Source organism: Daldinia loculata (genome assembly GCF_022478755.1).
Source record: "Daldinia loculata strain CBS 113971 unplaced genomic scaffold F4817scaffold_19, whole genome shotgun sequence".
Taxonomy (NCBI): domain Eukaryota; kingdom Fungi; phylum Ascomycota; class Sordariomycetes; order Xylariales; family Hypoxylaceae; genus Daldinia; species Daldinia loculata.
In genome coordinates, this window is record NW_026054873.1 from 477,407 (window position 1) to 499,900 (window position 22,494).

Below are 22,494 nucleotides of genomic sequence, written 5' to 3' on the forward strand. Positions count from 1 at the left end.
TTATATACCAATAATTATAAAATATTTATTTATACATATAAAATTAAATTAAATAACTATTATAATACAACCGATATTATTATTTTTTTTATTTTACAGGTTATTTAATAATATATGTTTTAAATAAAAGGAAAATATATTTAAAAAGTTATTTAAATTAAAAAATAAATATATTAACATTAATATATATATATAAAAGTAAATATATTATAAAATTAATAAAGTTTATTAACATTATATTAACAATAATATTAATATAATTACATAATTATAAACTTTAATATTATATTAAAACCATATTAATAAATTAATATAATATTTACAAGGTTTATTATACCGATTTTATTACAAGTATTTATAAAACAATATTAATAAATAATATGTTAAAATATTTATTATATTAAAAATATTATTTATTTCGCCGTAATTACTAGGTTTATTAACAATATTTAAATAACCATTATGTTTATAATAATATTAAGAATTTAATACAATATTAAATATTTAACATAATATTAAACATTTAATATAATGTTAACTCCGGGTATATATAAGTTAAATAAAAGTTTAAAATATACCATATATACTGTAATATAATAAATTTTAATTGTAATAGTTTCGTAATGTAATAATAAAATACGTAACTTATAATTTTATAATAATAATTTAACATAATTTTTTTAATTAACTTTTACATATGTTTATAATTTTATTATATATATAAGTACGTTAAAGGCCTTATATTAAATTATAAAGCCTTTTATTCTTTTTTTTTTTTTTTTTTTTTTTTTTTTTTTTTTTTAATATTATATTATTTAGCTTAACATTATGGTTTTAACTTAACACAGTTTCGTACGTAATATATATCGATTAAATAACCGTAATTACCGTTAATAATAATATTTAAAAAGCTATTTATTTTTAATATATTAATATTTCGAAAATAATATAATTATAATAAAATATAATCGTATACGTATAATAATTATTTTAAACTTAATTATTTTTATAATTTAAATGTAATTACCTTTAAAAATGGTTGTATTAAAAGGAATAACCAATTAATTAAAAGATTAATTTTTAATTGTTATATAATTAACATTATATTTATACTTTATTATTATTGTTAACATTATATTAATAAACCTTTTTAACTTTATAATATAATATTACAACGTTAAATAAATGGTTTAATTAAATATGTTTAATAAATAACTTTATATATAAATTTATATATAATAATATAAAGTAATAATGAAAAAATAAATTTTTTAATAATATATATTATAAAGTTAAAAAGGTTTATTAACATTATATTAACAATAATATTAATATAATTATATAATTATAAGCTTTAATATTATATTAAAACTGTATTAATAAATTAATATAATATTTGCAAAGTTTATTATACCGATTTTATTATAAATACTTATAAAATAATATTAATAAATAATATGTTAAAGTATTTATTATATTAAAAGTATTATTTATTTTGCCGTAATTATTAAGCTTGTTAATAATGTCTAAATAATTATTATATTTACTATAATATTAATAACGGTTATAATATTAATATTTAATACAATATTAGTTTTAAATATATATAAATTAATTATTAAAAGTTTAAATTATATATATATATTATAATATAATAAATTTTAATTATTTATAATTATAATAATTTTATAATATAATGGTAAAATATATAATCTGTAATTTTATAATTAATAGTAATTTAATGTAATTTTTTTAATTAATTTTTACATATGTTTATATATTATATATATATATATATTTTTAAAGCTTTATATTAAATTATAAGGCTTTTTATTCTTTTTTTTTTTTAATATATTAAATTACTTAACTTAACATGGTTTTATACGTAATATATATCGATTAAATAACCGTAATTATTATTAATAACCATTTTTAAAAAATTACTTTTTCTTAATATATTAATATATTAAATATAATACGATTATAATAAAATATAATCGTATACGTACAATAGTTATTTTAAATTTAATTATTTTTATAATTTAAATATAATTACTTTTAAAAGTAACCATATTATAAATATTAGCCAATTACCGTAATAATAATTATTTAATATACGTATAACCGACATTATATTTATACCTTAACACATATGTTAACATTATATTAATAAACCTTTTTAACCTTATAATGTATTATATTAAAAAATAACCGGGTAATATAAAGTAACTTATTTAAGTAATATTATATATTATTAAATACCTTTTTTACCATACAAATTTACTACTATACATTTATACTTTTAAAATAATTTTAATTTTTTATTCTTTTTAAAATACGCGTTTTTTTATTAATTAAATCTTACACCGCTTGTTTAACAATATCTTTATTTTTATTTTTACACTTTATTTTTTATAGCTTTATATTTAATTTAATTTAATTTAATTTAAATAATAATGTAATAGTTATTTATCCGTATATATTACTTTTATTTAAGTTATATATATTAGTTAAAAATTATACGGTTATATATAATTATTTTAAGGTAAAAAGGTTAAAAATAAAGTTTTTTTAAATAATTTTTAATATATATATATATATATATATATATATATGTATAAAGCTAACTGGTTAACCAATTAAAAGGTTATATTATATATTATATAAAGCTATTTAATTAATACTTTTTAAAATAATTATTTTTAAAAAACTTTAACTTAAATATTTTAATAATAATATATCGTATAAATATATAACTTAAATAATTATTTTCGTTTTAATTAACGTTATAAAATTATACCAATTATAATTTTACAGCTGTTAAAATTGTAAAATTATTTAAATGTATAAATATAATAATTAAAAATTAAATTAACAATTTAATTTTTTAATTTAATTGGTTAATCTTTTATATTATATTAATTAAATAAATAATTTTATTATAATAAACCGTAATAAAGTTTAAAAATATATATTTAATATTTTTTAAATTATAATAAGTGACCTTTTATTAACTTTAATTTAATATACAATTAATTTTTTTATTTTGGCACAATACCTTGTTTGGTTAACCGTAATTGCGATCCTAACCGATAAGAGATAAGAAACGACGCGTTCTATAACCAGGCATGATAAGGTGTGATAGTTGACCGTTCTGTATTAAACAGAGCTGTACTCTAGAGTCTACATACGATATAAGCGCAACTCCAAATAAGGGCGGAGAGATGACAAGATAAATTCGTTATTAAGTGATCAATACAATATTTCCCTTCATGTCTTTACTCGGGTGTCTGCATCTACATACGTCATTGGACATGGCGTAGGGCGCGTTTGACAAGCGGGGGTTCATATGTCTTTTTCTAGTATATATATATGTGACCTTTTTAAGGGCTTAAGTCTAGAGGGAGAATGTGATGGTTAGATCCATCTTCAAGAGAAAATCCACTTACGATAGAACCAATTTCGAGGTATCGGTGTTTGAACAAGATGTCTGAATCTGTATCAGTTGATAATTTCCCAAAGCCAACCTCTATTACGGGTGGCTGCCTCTGTGGCTCCATAAGATACCGTGTCGACTTCCCGAAGGACCACGATTTCTTAAAAGGAGTAAGTGAGAATATGTCTTTAAAGCCTTATTAACACCCATGGTTTTCATGTCCAAGGACGTAAAATTCTAAAATTCATGGACCGGGATGAAGCCTCTTACACCGCATCGCTCAGCTACTAGAAGCGAACGGAGAGAGGGCGATATAATCCATTCAACGACGTGCAATAGAATTGAGCTGCCCCAACTGACAAGACTCAATACAGAGCGGAAGTTGTCAATGTACGCAATGCCGACGGAACACAGGCGCTCTGATCTTCATCGCACATACCGCCCCGCTCAGCGGTTTTACGTTCCTAACGTCCACAGAGACGTTGAAGAAATTCTATGCGACACCGGGTATTCAGCGCGCGTTCTGTACAAACTGCGGCAGCTTTCTGTACTGGCGGGATGAGTCGCTCGAAGACGTTGCGCTTGCGGTAGGGTGCGTGGATCCCGAGTATCTATCCAAGTTTGGATTCGCGCTTGCGAATTCTTCAGGGCACAACGTGTGGTGTCAGAACGAGATCAAGGGCGTTACCGACCATATTCTCATCAAGGAGAGAGGTATCGAATGGTCTAAAAATAGCGGGAGTGCTAAGTTGTGAGCGGCTATGGTCGAAGGGTCTTGTCTATGTTAACGCTACCATCAAATTCATAGTCTCTCAAAGCTTCAAGGAATGTTGCAATTGCTAATGATAATTACGTCAAATTTGAAAGTCGAATGTGACATCGTAGGAAAGGACTGGAGATCATTCATGTAATCTACCAAATGCCCCCTCCCCTTCTCCAGCAGATTCCAGAGCCAATCAAAAAGAAGCAGCACCACAAAAGACGTTTAGTAATATAAATAAACTTTGCAGGCAAATTTGTCATCCACAACAGCATCAGTGGTTTAGTGGTAAAATCCATCGTTGCCATCGATGGGCCCCGCGTTCGATTCGCGGCTGATGCATATCTTTTGCTGTTTTCATAACCATAGCGTATAATTTTTTAATTTTTTCGTTTTACCATATATTTTTCCGGTGAATTCATGCATCCAATTTCATACCAGTCTTGAGGGCTTTCTGACAGGAAAGATTGTACGATCAGGTTTGTCTAGCCACTCAATATTTTTTGCTCCCCTTTTCTCGATGTTGAAGCTTATTTGCAGATACACCTGATGGCGGCTTTAGCACTCCGTTCTATCGCTACGACTGTCAACTTTGCATAGTACATCACATCAATACAAGAATACCTAGCAAGCTAACGCTCATATATCTTCACTTATAATACACGCAATATTACGCGATAGAACATTCAGTTTAAACATTTTTGAATCAACTCATCATTCTCTATGCATGCTACATGTAGATAATTATACATTTCACATTAACATAACCATACCAACACACACTCATCCAACCCTCCAAACCAATCCCCCGCTCTCCTCTTACAAAACGAGAGCCACAACAGCCAACAGACCAAGGCTTAAAGAAGCAACCTTAGCTGAGCCGGCGGTAACGACCGGCGCCGTAGGGTACGAGGTCGAGGCCGAGCAGCCAGCGCCGTTGCACACAATGGCAGTGTATCCGCTACCGGTGGTGGTAGTCGTGGGCGCGACGGGGTATCCCGTGCCGGCGCTGTAAGACGGGACGGTGCCGTTGGTCTTGCCGTTGTTGTAGCCGCTCTTGCCCGTGGGGTAGACGGCGACAGTCAGCGTGGTGGACACGGACTGGATGCTGGGGGAAGAAGCAGCCGGGGTGTTCACTGCGGGGTAGCTAGATACGGCGGCGGTCTGCACGTTGTTAGACGGCGAGGGGTAGCTGGACACTGCGGCAGTTTGTACGTCGTTTGATGGTGAGGCCTGGTGGTATTGGTTGCCACCGCCGACGGGGTATGAGGCCACGCCAGAGGTAGTGGGTTTGGTCTCGGCCGTCGTCTTAACGGTGGTAGGGACGATCGTGGTCTCGATGGCAACGGTCTCGGTGGTGACGGAGCCGACGGGGCAGTTGGTCACGCTGGGCGGGCACTTGGTGATGGTGCTGATGCGCGTGCTGTAGATGGTGCTCGTGTAGGGAACGGCAGTGGGGGTCTGCGTCGGCTTCTGTGTCTCAGTGACAGGGCACACGGTAGTGTACAGGGCAATCGTCTCGGTAACGACGGAACCTTTAGCCGGGCAGTTGGTGATGCTAGGGGCGCACGACGTCACAGTGTAAACGGTGGTGGAATAGACGGTGCTAGTCGTGTACTCCGTGGTGGAGGCGCTACCGGTAGGGTAAGGCGACGAAGTTGCGCTCACAGACTTGGTCTCGGAGACGCTGTTCGAAGCACCGGAAGTCAGGGATGCGGTAGGATAACCACTAGCCGAGGCATTGTTCGAAACACTGGAAGTGACCGATACGGTAGGGTAGCTGCTGCTGGCCGAGGCGCTGTAAGTGGATGACTCGGTGAATGAGCTGGAGGTCTCATCAGGAGGGCAGTCATCTTCCGAAGAAGTAGCCGAAGCGCTGTACGAAGAGCTAGAGATGGTGGAGATTGTTGAGAGAGTGCTGCTGCTGCTGCTTGTAATCAGCGAGCTTGTCGAGGACTCTGTGGCAGTCGCGATGCTAGAAGACGATGTGCTGTCCGCGTAGGTCTCGCTAGCAGATGCTGAGCTGCTGGAGGTGAGGTCGTAAGAAGACGATGCCGAAGACACGCTGCTGCTAGTTGCCGCGCTGGAGGCTGAGGAGCTAGTAGAGCTAGAGGAGCTGGAGCTGGAAACTGAGGAGCTGGTAGACGTAACAAGATAACTTGAGCTGGAAGCACTGCTCGATGTGGCAACAGAGCTAGAAGTAGAGATGCTGCTGGTGGTGCTGGAGGCAAAGCTCGAGGTAGACGTAGTGCTGACAGTCGAGGAAGTAGAAGAGCTGGTGGTGCTAACGGTCGACGAGGTGGAGGAGCTAGTGGAGGAGCTTGTGGTGGACGAAGTCGTGGCCGAGCTGCTAGTTGTAACAGGCTTGCAGACATCTCCGTCACAGCCACCGCACTTCAAGGCCTCAGCAACCAAGTTGTAGTAGTTCTTTCCTGCAAGGTTCTTGTTCTGAGAGGCATAGTAGGCATCCCACAACATGGCACCGCCGAAATGCTCCTTCGTCTTGTACGTGCAGATCAGATTCTGAGCCTGTTGAGCCGTAATGTAGCCGCTTCCGAGTAAGCCGACAGCGGAAGCACTGCCGGGAAGGCCGATGAAGAGCTCAGCAGCGCTGTTAACACCGCCGCCGATGTAGCTCTCCCAGTCATTGTAGTTGAAGCCAGTGGTCCAGGCCTCGCAGGTAGGGTTGTTGTAGAACTGGATCCAGATCTTATCGAACTTGGCCTGCTGAAGGATGGTCTTCATCTGGAAGTATTCAGCAGACTGCGGGCATTGCGGAGCAGCAGTGAGAATAATGCTCTTGCTGTCAGCGGTGATGAGATCGCGAAGATGGTTCACCATGTTGACGTATGGCTGCTGATTGTCTAGTAATGCTAGTTAGTATATATAGACATATACTCGGCCACGAATTTGATGCGACCCGCATCACTAGGGGGAGAAGTAAAGGGGTAGAACTTACTGAACTCAGTCTCGATGTCGAAATCGAAACCGTCAATGGTGATGTGCTCCGTGCTGCTGATATCGAAAGGTCGAGGCCCATTGTAGCCGCTCTTGAAAGGACCGAACGCCTTGTAAAGGAAGTCGGCGAAATCTATACCAGCCTGTACCGAGGAGAGGGTATAGTTGCTTGAGGAAGTGAATTCTCCCCCGATAGAAAGCAACACCTTCTTGCCGAGCTGCTGACACTTCTTGATGTCATCCTTAATGAAAGAGCACGAGCTTAGAAGCTTAGAGTTCCGGTTGTTGTTGACGTAAACCTCGGCCGCGCAGTGAGCAGCGAAGTTTGTGCCCGGGTAGCCAGTGCCATTTCCATTCTCGGGCGAGTTGTTCACGAAACCAAGAGTAACATAGTCGATGCTATCGGATTCGCAGTGCTCGCTAAGGCTATCGGTGTCAGGTCCTGATTGTCCCTATAAATAGGAGTAAGTATATATGAGAAACATATTTGATAATGCAATATCATACCCAATAAGCATTCAGCTTATAGTCTTTGGTGTAAGTAGCAAAAGCAGAGGAAGCCGAAAGGGCGGCAACCAAAACTGAATTCTTCAACTGCATCTTGAACGACGTATTAAGAGATTATGTGATACGTAAAGATCGTAAAGTGGCCAAGGCCGTAATGAATGTGATCGTCAAGCTACTCAACGAAAGGACGCAAACAAGATGTCTGCCACGGCTGGCTAATATGCCGTTTCTTGTCAACTCGACTGGTGGTGATGAGAGAGAAAAGAAAAAAGGAAGAGAGAGACAGAAGGCGACGCAGTTATGAATGAAGAGCAGCCGTTCGAACCGAGCCATTCCCGCCCGAGTTAGGGGTTGGCTATCCTGCATAGTGACAGCCGTACACTAGAGTATAGCGAGGTCCTACAATGTGTGACTAAAATTTAAGACATGAGATAGGCCCTTCTAGTCGGTGCCTACTCGTCTCCTGCCTAATAATTTCCCGAATCTCGTAGAGTGAGATTGGGTTGTCCCGAACGGGACTTCGCGCCGAAGCGACCCATGATAGTAGGCAGAAGAGTCATCGCCCAATAAGTCCCAACATGCCAGAAGCACACAGCGCTGCTACAATCGGGAAGGTTATCGAATTCAGGAACGAGCATAGCGCTCAGCCTAGAACTTAGCTCTAAATCTTGTTGACGGGGTTGACAGGGGATAGCGATTGGCCGGCTGCGAGGGCCGGATATTGAATCCATCTCCACGGCGCAGCGGGCAGCCTATAGGCCAAAGAACGGCCCTACTTGGAGATCGATTAAGATCTAGACAGACTAGGCCAAGGGGTCGCTTCTTCGTCAGACTATTTGAGGCTCGCTTAGATTGAGTTTGTTTAATGGGGATTTTTTTGTGAAGAGGAAAAGATCATCGCTCTCAACGACGACAGCTGATGAATAAGGCTGTCGACCAAAAAGCTTTGGAATGGAGTATACAGTCTTCATATTTGGTTGCTAACTATTATAAATCACAACCCCCCTTTTTCACCTGAATTACGACGCTTGTAACCCTACCGAAGCGCTTTTCATCCTGTTTAATATACCTTAAAGGGGGATAAGTCTGTCTATGTATAAGGTAGGTCAGGTGCTAAAGAAGTTCGGTGGCCTAGTCGAGATCTCGCGCTTGGCTAGTTGGTAGCACCCAAAACTTCACAGGTGACAAAACAAGCTCCTCCTAAGTTCCTCCTAGTGTCGGCGATACTTACCTATATAACGAGCAATACTCTAGGTAGATGGTAACGCGGTGCGTCCATATTTTGTTTGAAATGCCCAAAAATGGACTTTCAGCAACCGTTAATCCCGCCATAATGACGTTACCCCAGTTCACCGTATTATGTTCATCGCAGTTGGATTCGGCTTTTGATGATACTCGTCAAAATCCGACGGAACTGCTAGCTTGATACGCGGAATTTGACGTCGGTAAGATTACCCAAAACTCATTACAATCGTGCATTTACTTCTCGGCTCGGCGTTGTCGATTCTGGTCACGGCGCTTAGGGCTGATTACGCGCATAAATCAATTTATGTATGTGGTGAGCTCGGCTGCTGGCCGAAGAAGAAAAAAACTACGTTGCATCAGATCGTTGCCAAACACGTTCCCAAGCACAAGTTTGGAAAAGAGAAGCTAAGGGAAGGATCTCGGTTTACGCTAAAGTGGTAAACACGGTATATCGAAGATCGCGTGTAATTGACCTAGATAAGTGCAGTGACGATGATGAGCTTGCTAGGTGTTGATATATGAGTTGACATCCTCCTTAAATTTGATTTGTAAAACCGGTTTTACTTACTTAACTCCGGGATTCTTAGAAGATTTGCCTCTCTTACTATCCACCTAGAACAGGTCCCTTTACTCTTTATATTTCTCCGGAATATACCTGTGTTAACGCAATGTTGAGACAGGTTCTGTACCACCAACAGGGACAATCTAGTAATTAAACCGTCCCGCGTGGTTCCATAGCTCATAACTATAGTCTCCAGGTTTCAAGAAAGTTCAAGCTGTGTAATAGGGCGGGAATGAAGAGGGAAATGTAGTCGCAACAGACCCCGCGTTCCCCTGATGACCCCTCATTGGCCGCGGTGGTACAGGAGGAGAGTACCTCTCCACGAGGTTCCGAGGAAATATGCTCTCTTTCTTTACGCCAAAGTCATCGACATACTCGCCATTATACCAGTCTATCTCTTCTTCACCAGTAACTGTTATTATCTGACCACGTCTGAATGAGAGATCCTCCGCGTGATCCGATATATAATCGTAGGTGGCCTTCGCCGTAAACGGTACTGAAGTTACCGTGCCGAAGTCGTGGTTCTGGCTGGTCTCGACGGGGTTAGATAAAAGGTCAAACCTAAGGTTTGATATGTCCTCCAATCCATTAGCAAGCTGAGGGGCCGACGAGCTTGAGGCTTCTTGTTGATGTTCTAGGCTGAGGGCTGACCAAGGTGGGGAGAAGGAGCTTAAGGGGAACATATCCTGTAACAATGGCATCGGGTCTATTCCAGGAATCGGCATTTTCGCAGCAATCCCGTTAGTTCCGTCAAAGGCCTGTTTCTGCCTAATAGACGACTGAAATTCCTCATGCAGCTCAGTCTGGACATCACGAATGATTCTTTCTAGTTGACTTTTCAGCGCGTCGGCGACATTCATCTCTGCCGAGTCTAATGCTTCGTCGATTTTATTCTCCAGAACTCGGTAGATTCTCCGGAAGAGTTCCTTCTGTAGGAATTCATCATAGCTCTTCGCTGTCGGTCTAAGTTCAGGAGAACTCTCGACGGAACTCGTCTCGAGATAGTTCCCGTAGTCTGTCTTGATTAGGTACGCCGGACGACTATGGAGGAACGAAACAGACTCACAGGGCGAGGGTAGATCTACAGGATCATCAGCGGGGAAAAGTACAGTGTACACATGCCTCCATTTATCTTCTTCCGTTTTACTATTAAATTCCTTGTTCCGGATTCGAAGCAATTGTTCCGTAGTGGGATCAATGCCCTCCCTTAGTTGTTTTGGTGTAAGCTCGTAGGGGCAGTCTTGTCTTGTATGCTTCTCTAAAGAAATATCCGAATCAAATGCTGTATTACATCGAGAGCAACATGGTGGTAGTCTGTGTGCCCTGTAAAGGTGTTCCCTACTCTTTGATCAGGGCCTGAAAATTCATCACAAATCGTATCACTCTTAGTGTAGGATAGACTCACTTCACTCGATGTACCGAATGAAATCCAGGGCCGTAACAAGCTCCTTTGAGCGAGTAATTTCTTGATAGGTGCCGATGATGGTTCCGTTGATAATATGGACATGCAAATCTCTCTGCTGGATTGGTTCCGTCATTATAAGTAGCTGATTTTCTTCGTTTTGGTTGTTGCTGATCATCACCTTCCTCGCCCCCGTTATTGCCGTCGCCTCTTGGTAGAGGGCGTTTTCCTTTAGCATCATGGTCCTTGTTTTGTCGATTGTTAGAAGGGCTGGCGGAGCTTGAGCCTCCTCTGGGAACGTTAGATGGACCGGATTCTCCATCTTCCATTGCACCCGAAGTAGCAAGACGGGTATATGTAGAGTATACCATATCCATCAAACCACGAAGTAAGGTTCTCCTTCGCTCAGCCCGCTGAACAAAGGAGCTCTCGGCAAAGCATCTTTCTTGGTGAAATTTTAGCTGGTCCTCGTGGCTAAAAGAATATCGACACCATGTGCAGTCGTGAAGATAAGCCTGTGAGCCTACTGTATAGATTAGTTCTCTTAAGGTTATCTCTGTAAGTAAACTAGGACTGCTTACTATCATTAATGTTCTCCCCCGACATACTCAGAGGACTTAAACATGAGCGATTAGCTACTATTTTTGATATCACTTGCTCTGTATTGTTGCCTTTCTGTTCTGATGCTCGTATGCATAGTTGAAAGCTTGTTTCAGAAGGCGTACTTCATTTTCCCAGACTGACCCGCGACGTTTTTCAGCAATTTCATAATAGGTTAGCCCCCAGAATTGACGTGTGGGGTTGAAATTCTTCTGTTTCAAGAGGACCTCGATAACTTTGATGTTCTCTCGACCTATGGCGGCCAGCATAGGCGTAGAGGATGCCACAGTTCCCCCGGGAATTGGGGGTTGGTCCGCGTCCGCTAAAGAAGAGGACAATAGAAAGTCTATAAGCTGGCCATTCCCAGTTTCGGCAGCTCTCGGAACTGCTTTCATGCGTGGTATATCTACGGTATACTTAATGGGCAGTTTAGTAAAAGGTGGTTCAATAGTCTCTGTACCATGGAACTGGTCTGGTCTGCCACATATTAGGGAGAGATGTGTGTATACAGGTTGCGGCTCTGGGAACTGAGAGGATTTCCATCCATCATCCCAATCATGAATTGCTTGGGTTGATTGTCCATATGCGCTCTGGCTACGTCCACCATGACTGTATATGGTTAACTATCTAAATTCATAGGTGAGGTAATAAAGAACCTACCTCGAGCCACTACTGTCGTAGGTCCCAAGTGATTGAAAGGACCTACTCGATTTCCATGATGCGAGAGATTTTAGTGACTTTCGAGATCTTTGAGATGTAATGGACTTCACTGAACAGACGGAACGGCGTGAGATAGCGGACTTTATCGACCCAATTGATATGTTCGACATGAAGGATTTATGAGACTGTCGAGATCCGATTGATTGCGTATCGCTCCTTGCATTAGCATCTCGTTCCTGGAGTACCATAGATCCTCGTTTACTCCTAGGTTTCCTGCCTGAGCTAGAAAAAATTGGGTTGCGTGGCGGGATTGCTGTCGAGGCCGATGTTTCCTTTGGTGATTCTTCGCGCTGCCTACTACGTGCTACTACGCAGGAAAGTCCCATTCGCACACAACGTGAGCAGGATGACGATTGGAATATCGCTATATCACATCGGATTTTCTTCGTCTACAATTAAGGCTGCAAGTATTACTATAAAAAAAGAAAAAAAGTAGATATTAGCTGCGGTTCTTCTGTGGCAACGAAAATACAATATGCCATAATCCAACCTACCTCTTCGTTTTCTTGTTCGGGTGTGTCCTTGCATGAAGGTAATAAATCTAAGGATGAAACTGTTAGACTAACTACACGATAATCTAATATGAAAGATGTTCATAGACCTTACCTGGCAGTGGCGGGATTTGTTCATGAGGCTTAGGAAGTATGCGTGATCCTAATGAGAGTGCTAAATGTTCGCTCTGACAGACTTTTATTTTAAGTCAACGCCTTCATCACCAGTACTAATCTCGTTTCTTCCGCCGTGAGGCCATCCCGGCGGTGATGCATCTCGGGTTAAATTTTCTGGGCATGCCAATTTCATGATAGGCTCTTGATTTGAAATCTCCTAAGGAGCTAAGTTAAATACATCCCTAAATAATGAGTAAGGATGATGCAAATTATCATGTAGAGAAATTATATTTTGCTGAATTGAGATTTGGATTATTTTGAGGTGGTGAATGCTGACAGTTTTCCCCTCCACAACCATTGCGCAATTGCGCAGAATCTAACCTGCGCATCCATACCTATGTGTATACCAGGCTCGGGCGACGACTTATAACTTGGTAATGATACTGGTTACATATGCGTCTATACCTTTGAAATAAATGCTGCTTATATTTGCCACTTAACTAGGTAAGTTAGGTGCTCTTCGCCAATGAGTAGATACTCATTTTTCTCTTTCAACAAAGGAAGACAATTCCCGAAGAGATAAAAGTAAAACTAAACGGGATTTAAATGATTAATCACGCTGTATCGAGAACCACGACCTCGGCTTCCACTTCACCAATACTTTCCACAGTCAACCTGTCCCCCGCATTAACACCATCAATAAATGCGCCATCGCCTTCGTTAAGAACCTCGTCACGACCGTCGAGTCGGATTTTTGCTTGTCCCTTCTTCGTCATCGGAACATGAACGTACACCTTTCTCCTGCTGCTCTCCGCGGCGTGGGCCCCAATAACCCAATCGAATCTTCCCTGAGGCGGGATTAAAGCGGCTCCCATGACGAAGTCGGCATGAATAGGTATGGTCCCCTCAATTGTCGGCTCGGCAACTTTCTCCTGCTCAAATGTAGCCTCCGGACCACCCTTGAGCGGACTCAAAATAGGCACGAAACCCTTGCGCTTCTCCTCGTCATCAAAATGGCGAGTGTGGTATCTAGGGGTGAGTCCTCGTTTCCACGGAATTGCCCAGATCTGGAGGAAATGAACCGTATCTCTTGCGTGCTCGTTCTGTTCGGAATGCGCAATGCCCGTGCCCCCGGTGGTAAACTGGACATCCCCTCGACCCATCCGATAAAACTTGTCCGACTGCCCACCCTCGGCACCCTTACGAAGCATACTATCCCGGTGGGTTAGTTCGCCGGAGATGATGTAACTAAAAATCTCAAAGTCGCGATGAGGGTGTGTTGGAAACCCCGAATTCGGCTTGACTCGGTCTTCATTTAATACCCTCAACGAGCCAAAGTGCGTAAACCTAGGGTCGTACCAGTCGGCGAACGAAAAGCTGTGGTAAGTGTTGAGCCAGCCGTGATCCGAATGCCCACGGGCAGCCGACCGGTGAGGAGTGATTTTAGCATGCGAGAGCATTTTAGACATTGTGTTCTTAATAGTGTTCATATACTGAGCCTTAACTCGAAGTTTGAGTTCGGATTATAGAAAATAGAAACGAGTTCTTAATCGTAAAGGTTAATTGCCTACTAGGTTACCTGTTAGGCAGTTATAGATAGATGATGGTTAATGTCAAGCGGTATAAGATTGACGGTTATCACATAAGATGGCTTAGATTTATTTTTTGGATTTAATTTCAGAGCGAGCTTGTACGCATAAATACGTCTCGTATTCTGCTTGCAAATCAATTAGCAATTGCTGAGTATTGGAGTATTGACTTCGAATACATTGGACAAAATACCTAATTCATTAGTCTTGAACTTCAATCTGAACTTTTAAGAGACTCAATGGGACGAACTATGACCCTATAAGGTTAGTCGCGCACTCCGCTATTGCATTTTCACCTGGCCACCTCTCCTAATACGGAGAAGTGTTAGTCAAAAGATTGCTTACAACGAATTAGCTCATGCTTATTATACATCGTGAAGACGACGCACACCAGTACGTAGTACATAGTATGCAAAAGAAGAACGAACGTAGAAGAAGAAAGAACTCACGCCATCATAGCTGTAAGATATATCTCATTGGTGTCTCATTAATAGATGTTCATTTGTCATCCTAGATAATCAACCTGCCATTTCATAATTTAATTGTAACTATGATTGCTGCCACGTGCATATGACAGAGACTTGGATCTAACGCAATGGAACGTCAAATCCCCTCTGGAGCGCCCGATTGCACCGACAAGCCGGCGGAAGTTCCAGAACCCTGGGTGAGCTTTAGAGGCTGGAAAGCATGGGGCACCTGCAAGTGCTTGAGATTAGAGTTCGGAAAAAACCAGCAACCGGTACATCCAATCATCTGAGGGCAGCAACTGCCACTCCACTTTTTTTCTCCAACATTTTTTGGTCGCAAACCTTTGGATCTCCCCCAGATAGGAAAGAAAAAAAAAATTACTAGATTTAAATCACGATGGTGGTCGCGCGCTTTTTTCTCTCTAGTGCAAGTGCTTCTGCACTTCCATTCAAAGGTGTACACTCAAATCATTGGCAAGTAACTTGAACTCTTACGAGTACAAGACCTTATTTAATTTCAAACGGTCTTCATTTCGCGGACGAGCCTCGGTAATTGCGCGTAACACGACGAGCACTTTCATCGACTACGTGGCGTTGCCCCGCGATTAACTACCTATCCAGCTCGATCTTCCATACATACATTCAGCCCAGAAAATCGAGGTAAGCAAGGTAAGTCCTAACCGGGTGCTTCCCTTTCTTATCATATAAATGACATTCCGAATCTGTGGTCCTTCTATTTGGTAGAGAGGCTTGATGCCAATTGATCCCACCGATTTCCCGATTCAAGATTCTACCTAATCATGGAAGAATGGGAATAAACGTGGAAGCAATCATGGCTTATAACAAGACCATCACCCTTGAGGATAGCCATAAATATTGTTATGATGAGTTATTTTCTTTATAAATGTTCGACTGCCTAGTCAATGCTGCGGATAAACATACTCTGAACAATATCATAACTATCATTTTCCATGTTTACCTCTCGAGAGGCCACACAGCAGCACTAGCAGACATAAATCTCAAGTCTGAATGCGCCTTGGCGTGCAGATCGAGCCCGAGCTCTTTTTTTCTCTGCTCAGCTGCTGTTGTGCTGTCATCGGGAGGGTGTTATGGTACTATAACTAGGGTTTTCCTGCTAACTACATACCTATTAGGCATAGCCATTGGCGGAACCTGAGCTGCAATCATGTGTGGTGTACTCGGCTTGATCCTGGGTCACGTCAGTGACGACCCCAATTCCCCGTGTAAAGCTGCAGTTGCGCTTCATGAGGCTCTGTACTTCTTGCAACATAGAGGCCAAGATGGTTAGTAATGCCTATAATAAGAAGATCGACGGGATTGAGATGCAAGTGGGGGTATGATAGACAACGAATAAGCTAACACTTATTAGCATGCGGGATAGCAACTTGTGCTGCTGGTGGCCGCATATACCAATGCAAGGTAAGCCTCACAGCTATTTCATCCTAGAATATCATCAATATCTAACATCGATACTAGGGTAATGGAATGGCCGCCAAAGTATTCAGTGATGGCATGAGGGTTCAGGATTTGCCTGGTTCGATGGGCATTGGACGTAGGTGTTTTCATTATCAGGAACCTTGCCCCTATCTTTTAAATACCGAAGTCAAATTATCGAAAGATAGTTTCACCCTTACCGCTTGAAACGCTTACAACGAGATATTTACTAACACTCAACGTCCAGATCTACGTTACCCAACAGCAGGCACTTCGTCGAATGCTGAGTCACAACCGGTAAGTAATAGACTCCTCTAGCTAAACAAGTTACATTCACTTCTCATTGGGGCACCTGAGCTTTTGTAGTGAGTCAAAGGAGCTAACATGTTAATAGTATGTTGCAATGCTGTCCGTTCATTTCTATCATATATTCTGATGAGAGATGTCGTGTTATTTACAAGTATTAACAAAGAATAGATTTTACGTTAACAGTCCTTATGGCATATGTGTAAGTTATTCCTATGGTTATCTCTCTAAAGCTCCATTCTCTTGTTGAAACATATTGAGTATATTTGACCCCCAATAAAAAATACGCATTCTGCTTAGGGCATATGAGAGCATCTATATTCTCATAAATCAAAAAGCATTTCGTAGACACAAGACTTGTTGTCTTGGTGTCTCAAGCTCGATCAATTCTTTTTTCTTTCTTCAGAAGGCGATTACTGATGAGGTGCTACAGTTTGCCCATAATGGAAATCTCATCAATGCCCCCGAGTTACGTCGATATCTTGACACTGTTGCCCATCGACATATAAACACAGATAGTGACAGCGAACTGTAAGTCGATAATCGCACTCTAGTTATACTGATTATAATATATAAAACATATGAACGGTCAAGGCTGATAGGAGGGTTTAGCATGCTCAATGTATTTGCGAACGAACTGAATGAAACCGGCAAGGCCAGAGTCAACACGGATGACATATTCAGTAAGTTTTTCCAGTTTGCCAACCCACCAATTTCCTCCCATTACCCATGTCCACTGTCGCCCCATCTATGTAGACCCTGTACTATGGAGGGGGCTTGCTTTTAAGGTATCTAATAAATGCTAATTCATTATAGCCTCCTTAGGCCGAATGTATGATCGTTGTTCGGTGCGTTATGCCGCTAAAGCCTTGGTCTGTCTCATCTAAATACTAATACTTCAATTAGGGCGGTTGGGCTTGCACGGCTATGATTGCAGGATTCGGTGTTTTGGGCTTCCGCGATTCTTATGGAATCAGACCCTTAGTTCTTGGAGAAAAGGAGTCAGAAACTCTTCCGGGTGCAAAAGACTACATGCTTGCATCAGAGTCTATTGCCCTACGCCAACTTGGTTTCCGTAATATTCGGGATATCTTACCCGGTCAGGCCGTTTTTATTCAGAAGGGTCGAGCACCTGTTTTCCACCAGGTTCAAAAGCCGAAGGCTTACTCGCCTGATATTTTTGAATATGTATGTCAACGTTTTATGTTGTCAGCACCCCTCCATGGCTCAGGCTTTTCGTCCTACGAGCCCTTCGTATTAAAATGTCGTGGTATATTTAAATTCGTTAGGGAGGTTTTGCTAATCACTTATATCATAGGTTTACTTTGCACGGCCCGACACTAGTTAGTTCACAATATCCCTGTCCATTATCAAACTAACCTTATTCTTAGTCATGGATGGCATTAGTGTTCACGCTTCCCGCCAGCGAATGGGTTATAAACTAGCTAATAAGATACGAGAGCTTCTTGGAGATGAAGGAATTAAAGATATCGATGCTGTTATTCCGATACCCGAGACGTCGAACACAGCAGCTGCAAGCGTCTCCGAACAATTGGGCAAGCCTTACTGTCAAGGTTTCGTCAAGAACAGATATGTTTTCAGGACATTCATGTTCGTTACCCTTATTTCCCTAACTGATTTGGAACTCTCGTTGTGCCATTATGAAACTGGCATTGCAATCTACAATTATTTCTACTTTTTGGGTGGCAAATGGCCGTTGCTAACCAGATATTTATAGTATGCCACAACAAGGAGCTCGCCAGAAGGGAGTTAGAAGGAAGCTCAGCGCTATCCAGACTGAATTCGAAGGACGATGTGTTCTGCTTGTGGATGATTCGATCGTAAGAGGAACAACCAGCAAGGAGATAGTGGCTATGGCACGAGAGGCTGGCGCGCGGAAAGTAATATTTGCGAGTTGTGCCCCGCCTATCACCGCACCGCACATCTACGGCAGTAAGTAATCCGCACCCCGTTGTGCCTTAGGACATCGTCCTTTTGAACTATGGTCCATGTAACTGTAGCCGGCTCGCTAACCCAAGTGTGTGTAGTTGACTTAGCTAGTCCCACAGAATTGATTGCCTCCGGCAAAGACCGTTTTGCCATTGCCAAAAGTAGGTTCAGAAATTCGTTATGTCCCCGCCTAGCTGTTTGAGATACAAATTTGAATTTTACGTCTTCGGATTAGACACTAACCTAAGCCGCAGGTATTGATGCTGAGGAAGTAATATATCAAGATCTCGATGACCTCAAGGCAGCCTGTGCAGAGCTTGCACAACCAGACGGTCCTACTCAGTTTGAGGTTGGTGTATTCTGTGGTGAATATATTACACCGGTGCCAGAAGGTTACTTCGAGCATTTGAACCAACTGCGCGGCACGAAACGAAAGCATGCTACACATGCACAAATTTCCAGCAGTGGCTCAACGATAGTTACAGGGGGTGGCCTAACCGACACGAATGGCTTGGCGCCACATGCCACGGCACCAGGAGGCGAGAAGGAGTCGGCTGAGAAGCTGAGAAATGGTGCCACTTCACCTTTAATTCGGGAAGATATTAGCCTCCACAACGTGGCTACTGAACCTGAGCGACGATGATAATTCATATTATCTATAAGAGATAGATAGGATTAGCAGCTCGGTAAACGATATAGATAACTGAGTAAGATTCAATTACACGCGGATCATGCAATGCAAGCATTAGATATTGTTAATTTACCTTGACGTAGTGCTACCTGGATTGTCAACTCTTAGGATCGGGTAGTGACTGAGTGCTATACCTAATGCTTCTCGTTTGCTCCTTAGTCCCTTAGTCAAACAGAGCTATGACAAACTACCTGCTAGGTTAGTTATCACAGTTCTCAGTATAACAATTTACTATACCATTCCTATCATTGATAAAAACTCTTATACTATACCATCGAGATATTATACTCTTATAATTCACAAATTTTATATTAGTGATATAAATGCATGTTAATACGCCTTATGCCTTTATAGACTTGACGTAGTCTTTTTCGTAGACCTAAAGAAAGCTTTCAATTGGGTTCCTAGGTCTGATGGGGCCGTGACTTCTCTGTTCTTCTAGATTGATTAAGGTAGGTACCTACGTACTAACTATCAAGGTAGTCGTAGCCAACTATAGCACTCTTTCCTGGTAGGGCACGGTTTCCCCTGCCAGATTAAAATTTCTCCTCCTGCTGCTTCTTTGACTCAGTGGATGTCTCAGATGGTGAATTTAACATTTTCTATCACATACATGCACTTCATTGATATTCTCGTCCTCAATATTCGACACTCACTAACACAATTGTACCGCTAGAGGACACACAATATTCCGACAGGCCTAAGATAAGCCGCTTAATTCACAATCTATACTGCGCAATCAATAGTATTTAAATCAGCCAATACTACTAGAATCTTAGGTATAGACTCTAGTACATCCGTATTTATCTATAACTATTGAACGCCGACATCTCTTGAAACCTCTGGCCACACATCCCGTACCTTCGCCCTCTATCAATTGCAGTTTTCTGTCGCCGATACCTCCTGCCGTATGTTATTATCTGACTATAGCTCCTTCGCCGACAGTATCCGACATAGTCACAGTTAACGTTATAAAGTTTCATCTCTTTGTAACTGCTAGACATTGAGATTTAACGTTACTGCCAGCATATCCCTATTTTTCGCCATATATCAATCGCCGACTCCGTAATTTACTGTCCTGTAAATCCCAACTAGCCGTATTGTCCGATATAGCCAACACTCCTATAGTACACAGCCGCACCTGGTATCTATACAGGATGCCGAGACGTGGTCGCAAGGGCCGTGCTGCGCCCGTTAAAGGCGGATGGGATGTCTTGCCGCATGGTATGGGCGTTTCCCTAACAGCTGGAAGTCAAGAAGTACAGTCTCGTATTCCAACGCCACCTATCACTGAGTCACCGTCCTCGGCGGAGTCCCATTCAGTCGGCGAGCTATTATCTTTCGTAGATTCAACACCGGCAACTGCAGCCACTACTCCCGAAAAAGTCACATCTGAAGTAACAGAAAACCCCCCCTTGGCAACACGCTCTACTCAGCTTGATATTGCTGAAGATGGTACCACGCCCCAGAGTACTAGACGTAAGATCATTATCAAAATCAAGGTTCCAAAACAAGTTGATATAGACGAAGTCCTGGTGTCTAATGGAGATCTTGCCCCTGAGCCAAAGACGGCAGAGGAAAAATGTAACACTGAGAATATTGAGACAGCCGTCGCACATACCGGGCGACAGTTACGGCCAAGGAAGCTAAAGCCAGAACCTGGAGTGTCTAAAATCGACGAGGATAGTCGTGATTCTGCTGTGGTAGAAGAGATCGCTGGTGAGCAAAGTGATAAGGGAGCCCCGAGGAAGCGAAAGCGAGGATTAAAGCCTAGCCCTACAACAACCGATGAAGGATTAGATCCCGATACCTCCTTGCCTAAGCCAAAGAAGGTGAAAAGTCAGGCCGCAAAGACAGGCGAAGGCCATTTTAAAAGTATAGCCAAGAAAACGAAGGACAACCAATATGGTCTGATGCCACCAGGCGAGAGCCCTTTTCCCCTGTGGTTAGCACCAAGCGTCGAACAATGTGAAGAAGTTCACAGTTTTCTCACAAAGATGCATGGTGAAGTCAAGGCACCCAAAGCCATCTCTGCCCCCTCACTTGAAGTAATGGGGTGTGGCGAGGTCCCTTCTGTACTGGATGGGCTACTCAGAACTCTCTTGAGTGGTGCTACAAGAATAGAGCATATAGACATGACATTGATACCCTTGGCCGAAAAATATGGTGTATCAAAGGAGGGGGTCGGAAAAGAAAGCATCAACTGGAATAATGTCAGGCTGGGATCTTACAAGGATTTGGCTGATGCAATCCACTCTGGAGGACTGGCAAATATCAAAGCCAAGCATATTAAGGCCATCCTCGATACAGTATACCAGGAGAATACTGAACGACATAAAGCCTGCCATGAAACCAAAGTTGATACGCTCGCGGGGAAGGAGACGAATGAGCAGAGAGACATAGAGACACAGACAACAGATCAAGATGACCTCTCCCTTGAACACCTTCGTGGCTTATCAAAGCATGAAATCCTAAAAGAACTCACGAAATACCCCGGGATTGGCGTCAAGACTGCGGCGTGCGTCATTCTTTTTTGCTTTCAAATACCTTGTATTGCTGTCGACACACATGTCTACCGATTTTCCAAATGGCTTGGATGGGTACCGAAAAATGCCAACGTGACCGATGTTTTCAGTCATCTCGAAGTCCATTGTCCAGACCATCTTAAGTATGGCTTGCACCAGCTATTCATCCGACACGGCCAACGTTGTGGCAAGTGTAGTTCAAGCACTGCTGAAGGGACAGCGGATTGGGATATGCTTCCTGAGTGCCCTTTGGAGAGCCTTCTTGATCGCTACGACAAGAAGCAGTCAAAGGCCAAGTCAAAGCCGGCTAAGAAAGGTAAACAGAAAGACGAAGAGCAAGACGAAGAGAAGCAGGAAGAGTCTATGGACGAGTCCTAATTTAGAAAGAATTGGCGGAGAAAAGATCGCGAAGCCTTTGATTTTCCTACCTTAGGTGCAAGAAGCACCCTCATGGCCTCTATCCAAGGCACTAGCTTGTACTTTCCCCGCTGAATTGGTGTGCCCGAGGCGGGTGCTCTCATAGAACTAGCTTAATGGTTATGCTACAGGGGGTGGTTAGATGGGATTGATTTAAGCGACAAATCTGCAGATTTGTAGCATGGGCAATAGTATGGTAGAACTGAAGTAGCTAGATAGAAAATGCGATGGGCTTCCAGATTTACTTAAATTCCTTTAGCCTTTGAGGGTGAGGGTAAATACTTAGGTACTTAGGT

General features: G+C 41.4%; 7 protein-coding genes and 1 non-coding gene across 8 annotated transcripts; 4 read left to right on the plus strand and 4 right to left on the minus strand.

The window, feature by feature from the left end:
- The first annotated feature begins 3,377 nt into the window (after positions 1-3,377).
- Positions 3,378-4,301, plus strand: F4817DRAFT_335335 (Mss4-like protein). The gene is made up of 2 exons (XM_049303008.1): positions 3,378-3,606; positions 3,811-4,301. Exons 1-2 carry the CDS (start codon positions 3,487-3,489, stop codon positions 4,189-4,191), a joined length of 501 nt encoding a protein of 166 aa, XP_049159958.1. The 5' UTR covers positions 3,378-3,486; the 3' UTR covers positions 4,192-4,301.
- Positions 4,302-4,467: 166 nt separating this feature from the next.
- On the plus strand, positions 4,468-4,538 carry F4817DRAFT_t78. Its single transcript has one exon. It is a non-coding gene; the product is annotated as a tRNA-Gly (tRNA).
- A 4,812-nt stretch (positions 4,539-9,350) lies between these two features.
- Positions 9,351-10,626, minus strand: F4817DRAFT_77445 (uncharacterized protein). The gene is made up of 3 exons (XM_049307878.1): positions 10,535-10,626; positions 9,475-10,483; positions 9,351-9,410 (listed from the first exon to the last, which is right to left on the minus strand). The coding sequence occupies exon 2, from the start codon at positions 10,326-10,328 to the stop codon at positions 9,678-9,680; it is 651 nt and encodes a 216-aa protein (XP_049159959.1). The 5' UTR covers positions 10,329-10,483; positions 10,535-10,626; the 3' UTR covers positions 9,351-9,410; positions 9,475-9,677.
- Positions 10,625-11,593, minus strand: F4817DRAFT_77565 (uncharacterized protein). Its single transcript, XM_049307879.1, has 2 exons — positions 11,452-11,593; positions 10,625-11,393 (listed from the first exon to the last, which is right to left on the minus strand). The coding sequence occupies exons 1-2, from the start codon at positions 11,474-11,476 to the stop codon at positions 10,870-10,872; spliced, it is 549 nt and encodes a 182-aa protein (XP_049159960.1). The 5' UTR covers positions 11,477-11,593; the 3' UTR covers positions 10,625-10,869.
- F4817DRAFT_77604 (uncharacterized protein) lies at positions 11,328-12,757 on the minus strand. The gene is made up of 3 exons (XM_049307881.1): positions 12,131-12,757; positions 11,452-12,079; positions 11,328-11,393 (listed from the first exon to the last, which is right to left on the minus strand). The coding sequence occupies exons 1-2, from the start codon at positions 12,514-12,516 to the stop codon at positions 11,521-11,523; spliced, it is 945 nt and encodes a 314-aa protein (XP_049159961.1). The 5' UTR covers positions 12,517-12,757; the 3' UTR covers positions 11,328-11,393; positions 11,452-11,520.
- Positions 12,758-13,100: 343 nt separating this feature from the next.
- F4817DRAFT_77569 (RmlC-like cupin) lies at positions 13,101-14,758 on the minus strand. Its single transcript, XM_049307880.1, has 2 exons — positions 14,581-14,758; positions 13,101-14,512 (listed from the first exon to the last, which is right to left on the minus strand). Exon 2 carries the CDS (start codon positions 14,286-14,288, stop codon positions 13,413-13,415), a length of 876 nt encoding a protein of 291 aa, XP_049159962.1. The 5' UTR covers positions 14,289-14,512; positions 14,581-14,758; the 3' UTR covers positions 13,101-13,412.
- Positions 14,759-16,040: 1,282 nt separating this feature from the next.
- On the plus strand, positions 16,041-19,208 carry F4817DRAFT_358256 (amidophosphoribosyltransferase; the record flags this gene model as incomplete). Its single annotated transcript, XM_049306004.1, has 14 exons — positions 16,041-16,158; positions 16,245-16,294; positions 16,352-16,427; positions 16,557-16,606; positions 16,782-16,817; positions 17,049-17,146; positions 17,228-17,298; positions 17,432-17,463; positions 17,522-17,803; positions 17,934-17,958; positions 18,007-18,226; positions 18,354-18,568; positions 18,664-18,726; positions 18,820-19,208. The coding sequence occupies 14 exons, from the start codon at positions 16,041-16,043 to the stop codon at positions 19,206-19,208; spliced, it is 1,725 nt and encodes a 574-aa protein (XP_049159963.1).
- Positions 19,209-20,004: 796 nt separating this feature from the next.
- On the plus strand, positions 20,005-22,452 carry F4817DRAFT_335367 (DNA glycosylase). The gene has a single exon (XM_049303009.1). It carries the CDS (start codon positions 20,414-20,416, stop codon positions 22,157-22,159), a length of 1,746 nt encoding a protein of 581 aa, XP_049159964.1. The 5' UTR covers positions 20,005-20,413; the 3' UTR covers positions 22,160-22,452.
- The last annotated feature ends 42 nt before the right edge of the window (positions 22,453-22,494 follow it).

What these genes read in the sequence shown, in the direction of transcription:
- F4817DRAFT_335335 (XM_049303008.1), top strand. Translation starts at nt 3,487, where the DNA reads ATGTCTGAATCTGTATCAGTTGATAATTTCCCAAAGCCAACCTCTATT. An exon ending in ACCACGATTTCTTAAAAGGA is followed by an intron (nt 3,607 to 3,810) that starts GTAAGTGAGAAT and finishes GACTCAATACAG; the next exon opens with AGCGGAAGTTGTCAATGTAC.
- F4817DRAFT_77445 (XM_049307878.1), bottom strand. Translation starts at nt 10,328, where the DNA reads ATGAATGTCGCCGACGCGCTGAAAAGTCAACTAGAAAGAATCATTCGT.
- F4817DRAFT_77565 (XM_049307879.1), bottom strand. Translation starts at nt 11,476, where the DNA reads ATGTCGGGGGAGAACATTAATGATA. An exon ending in GGGGGAGAACATTAATGATA is followed by an intron (nt 11,394 to 11,451) that starts GTAAGCAGTCCT and finishes TCTATACAGTAG; the next exon opens with GCTCACAGGCTTATCTTCAC.
- F4817DRAFT_77604 (XM_049307881.1), bottom strand. Translation starts at nt 12,516, where the DNA reads ATGGGACTTTCCTGCGTAGTAGCACGTAGTAGGCAGCGCGAAGAATCA. An exon ending in TACGACAGTAGTGGCTCGAG is followed by an intron (nt 12,080 to 12,130) that starts GTAGGTTCTTTA and finishes AACCATATACAG; the next exon opens with TCATGGTGGACGTAGCCAGA.
- F4817DRAFT_77569 (XM_049307880.1), bottom strand. Translation starts at nt 14,288, where the DNA reads ATGAACACTATTAAGAACACAATGTCTAAAATGCTCTCGCATGCTAAA.
- F4817DRAFT_335367 (XM_049303009.1), top strand. Translation starts at nt 20,414, where the DNA reads ATGCCGAGACGTGGTCGCAAGGGCCGTGCTGCGCCCGTTAAAGGCGGA.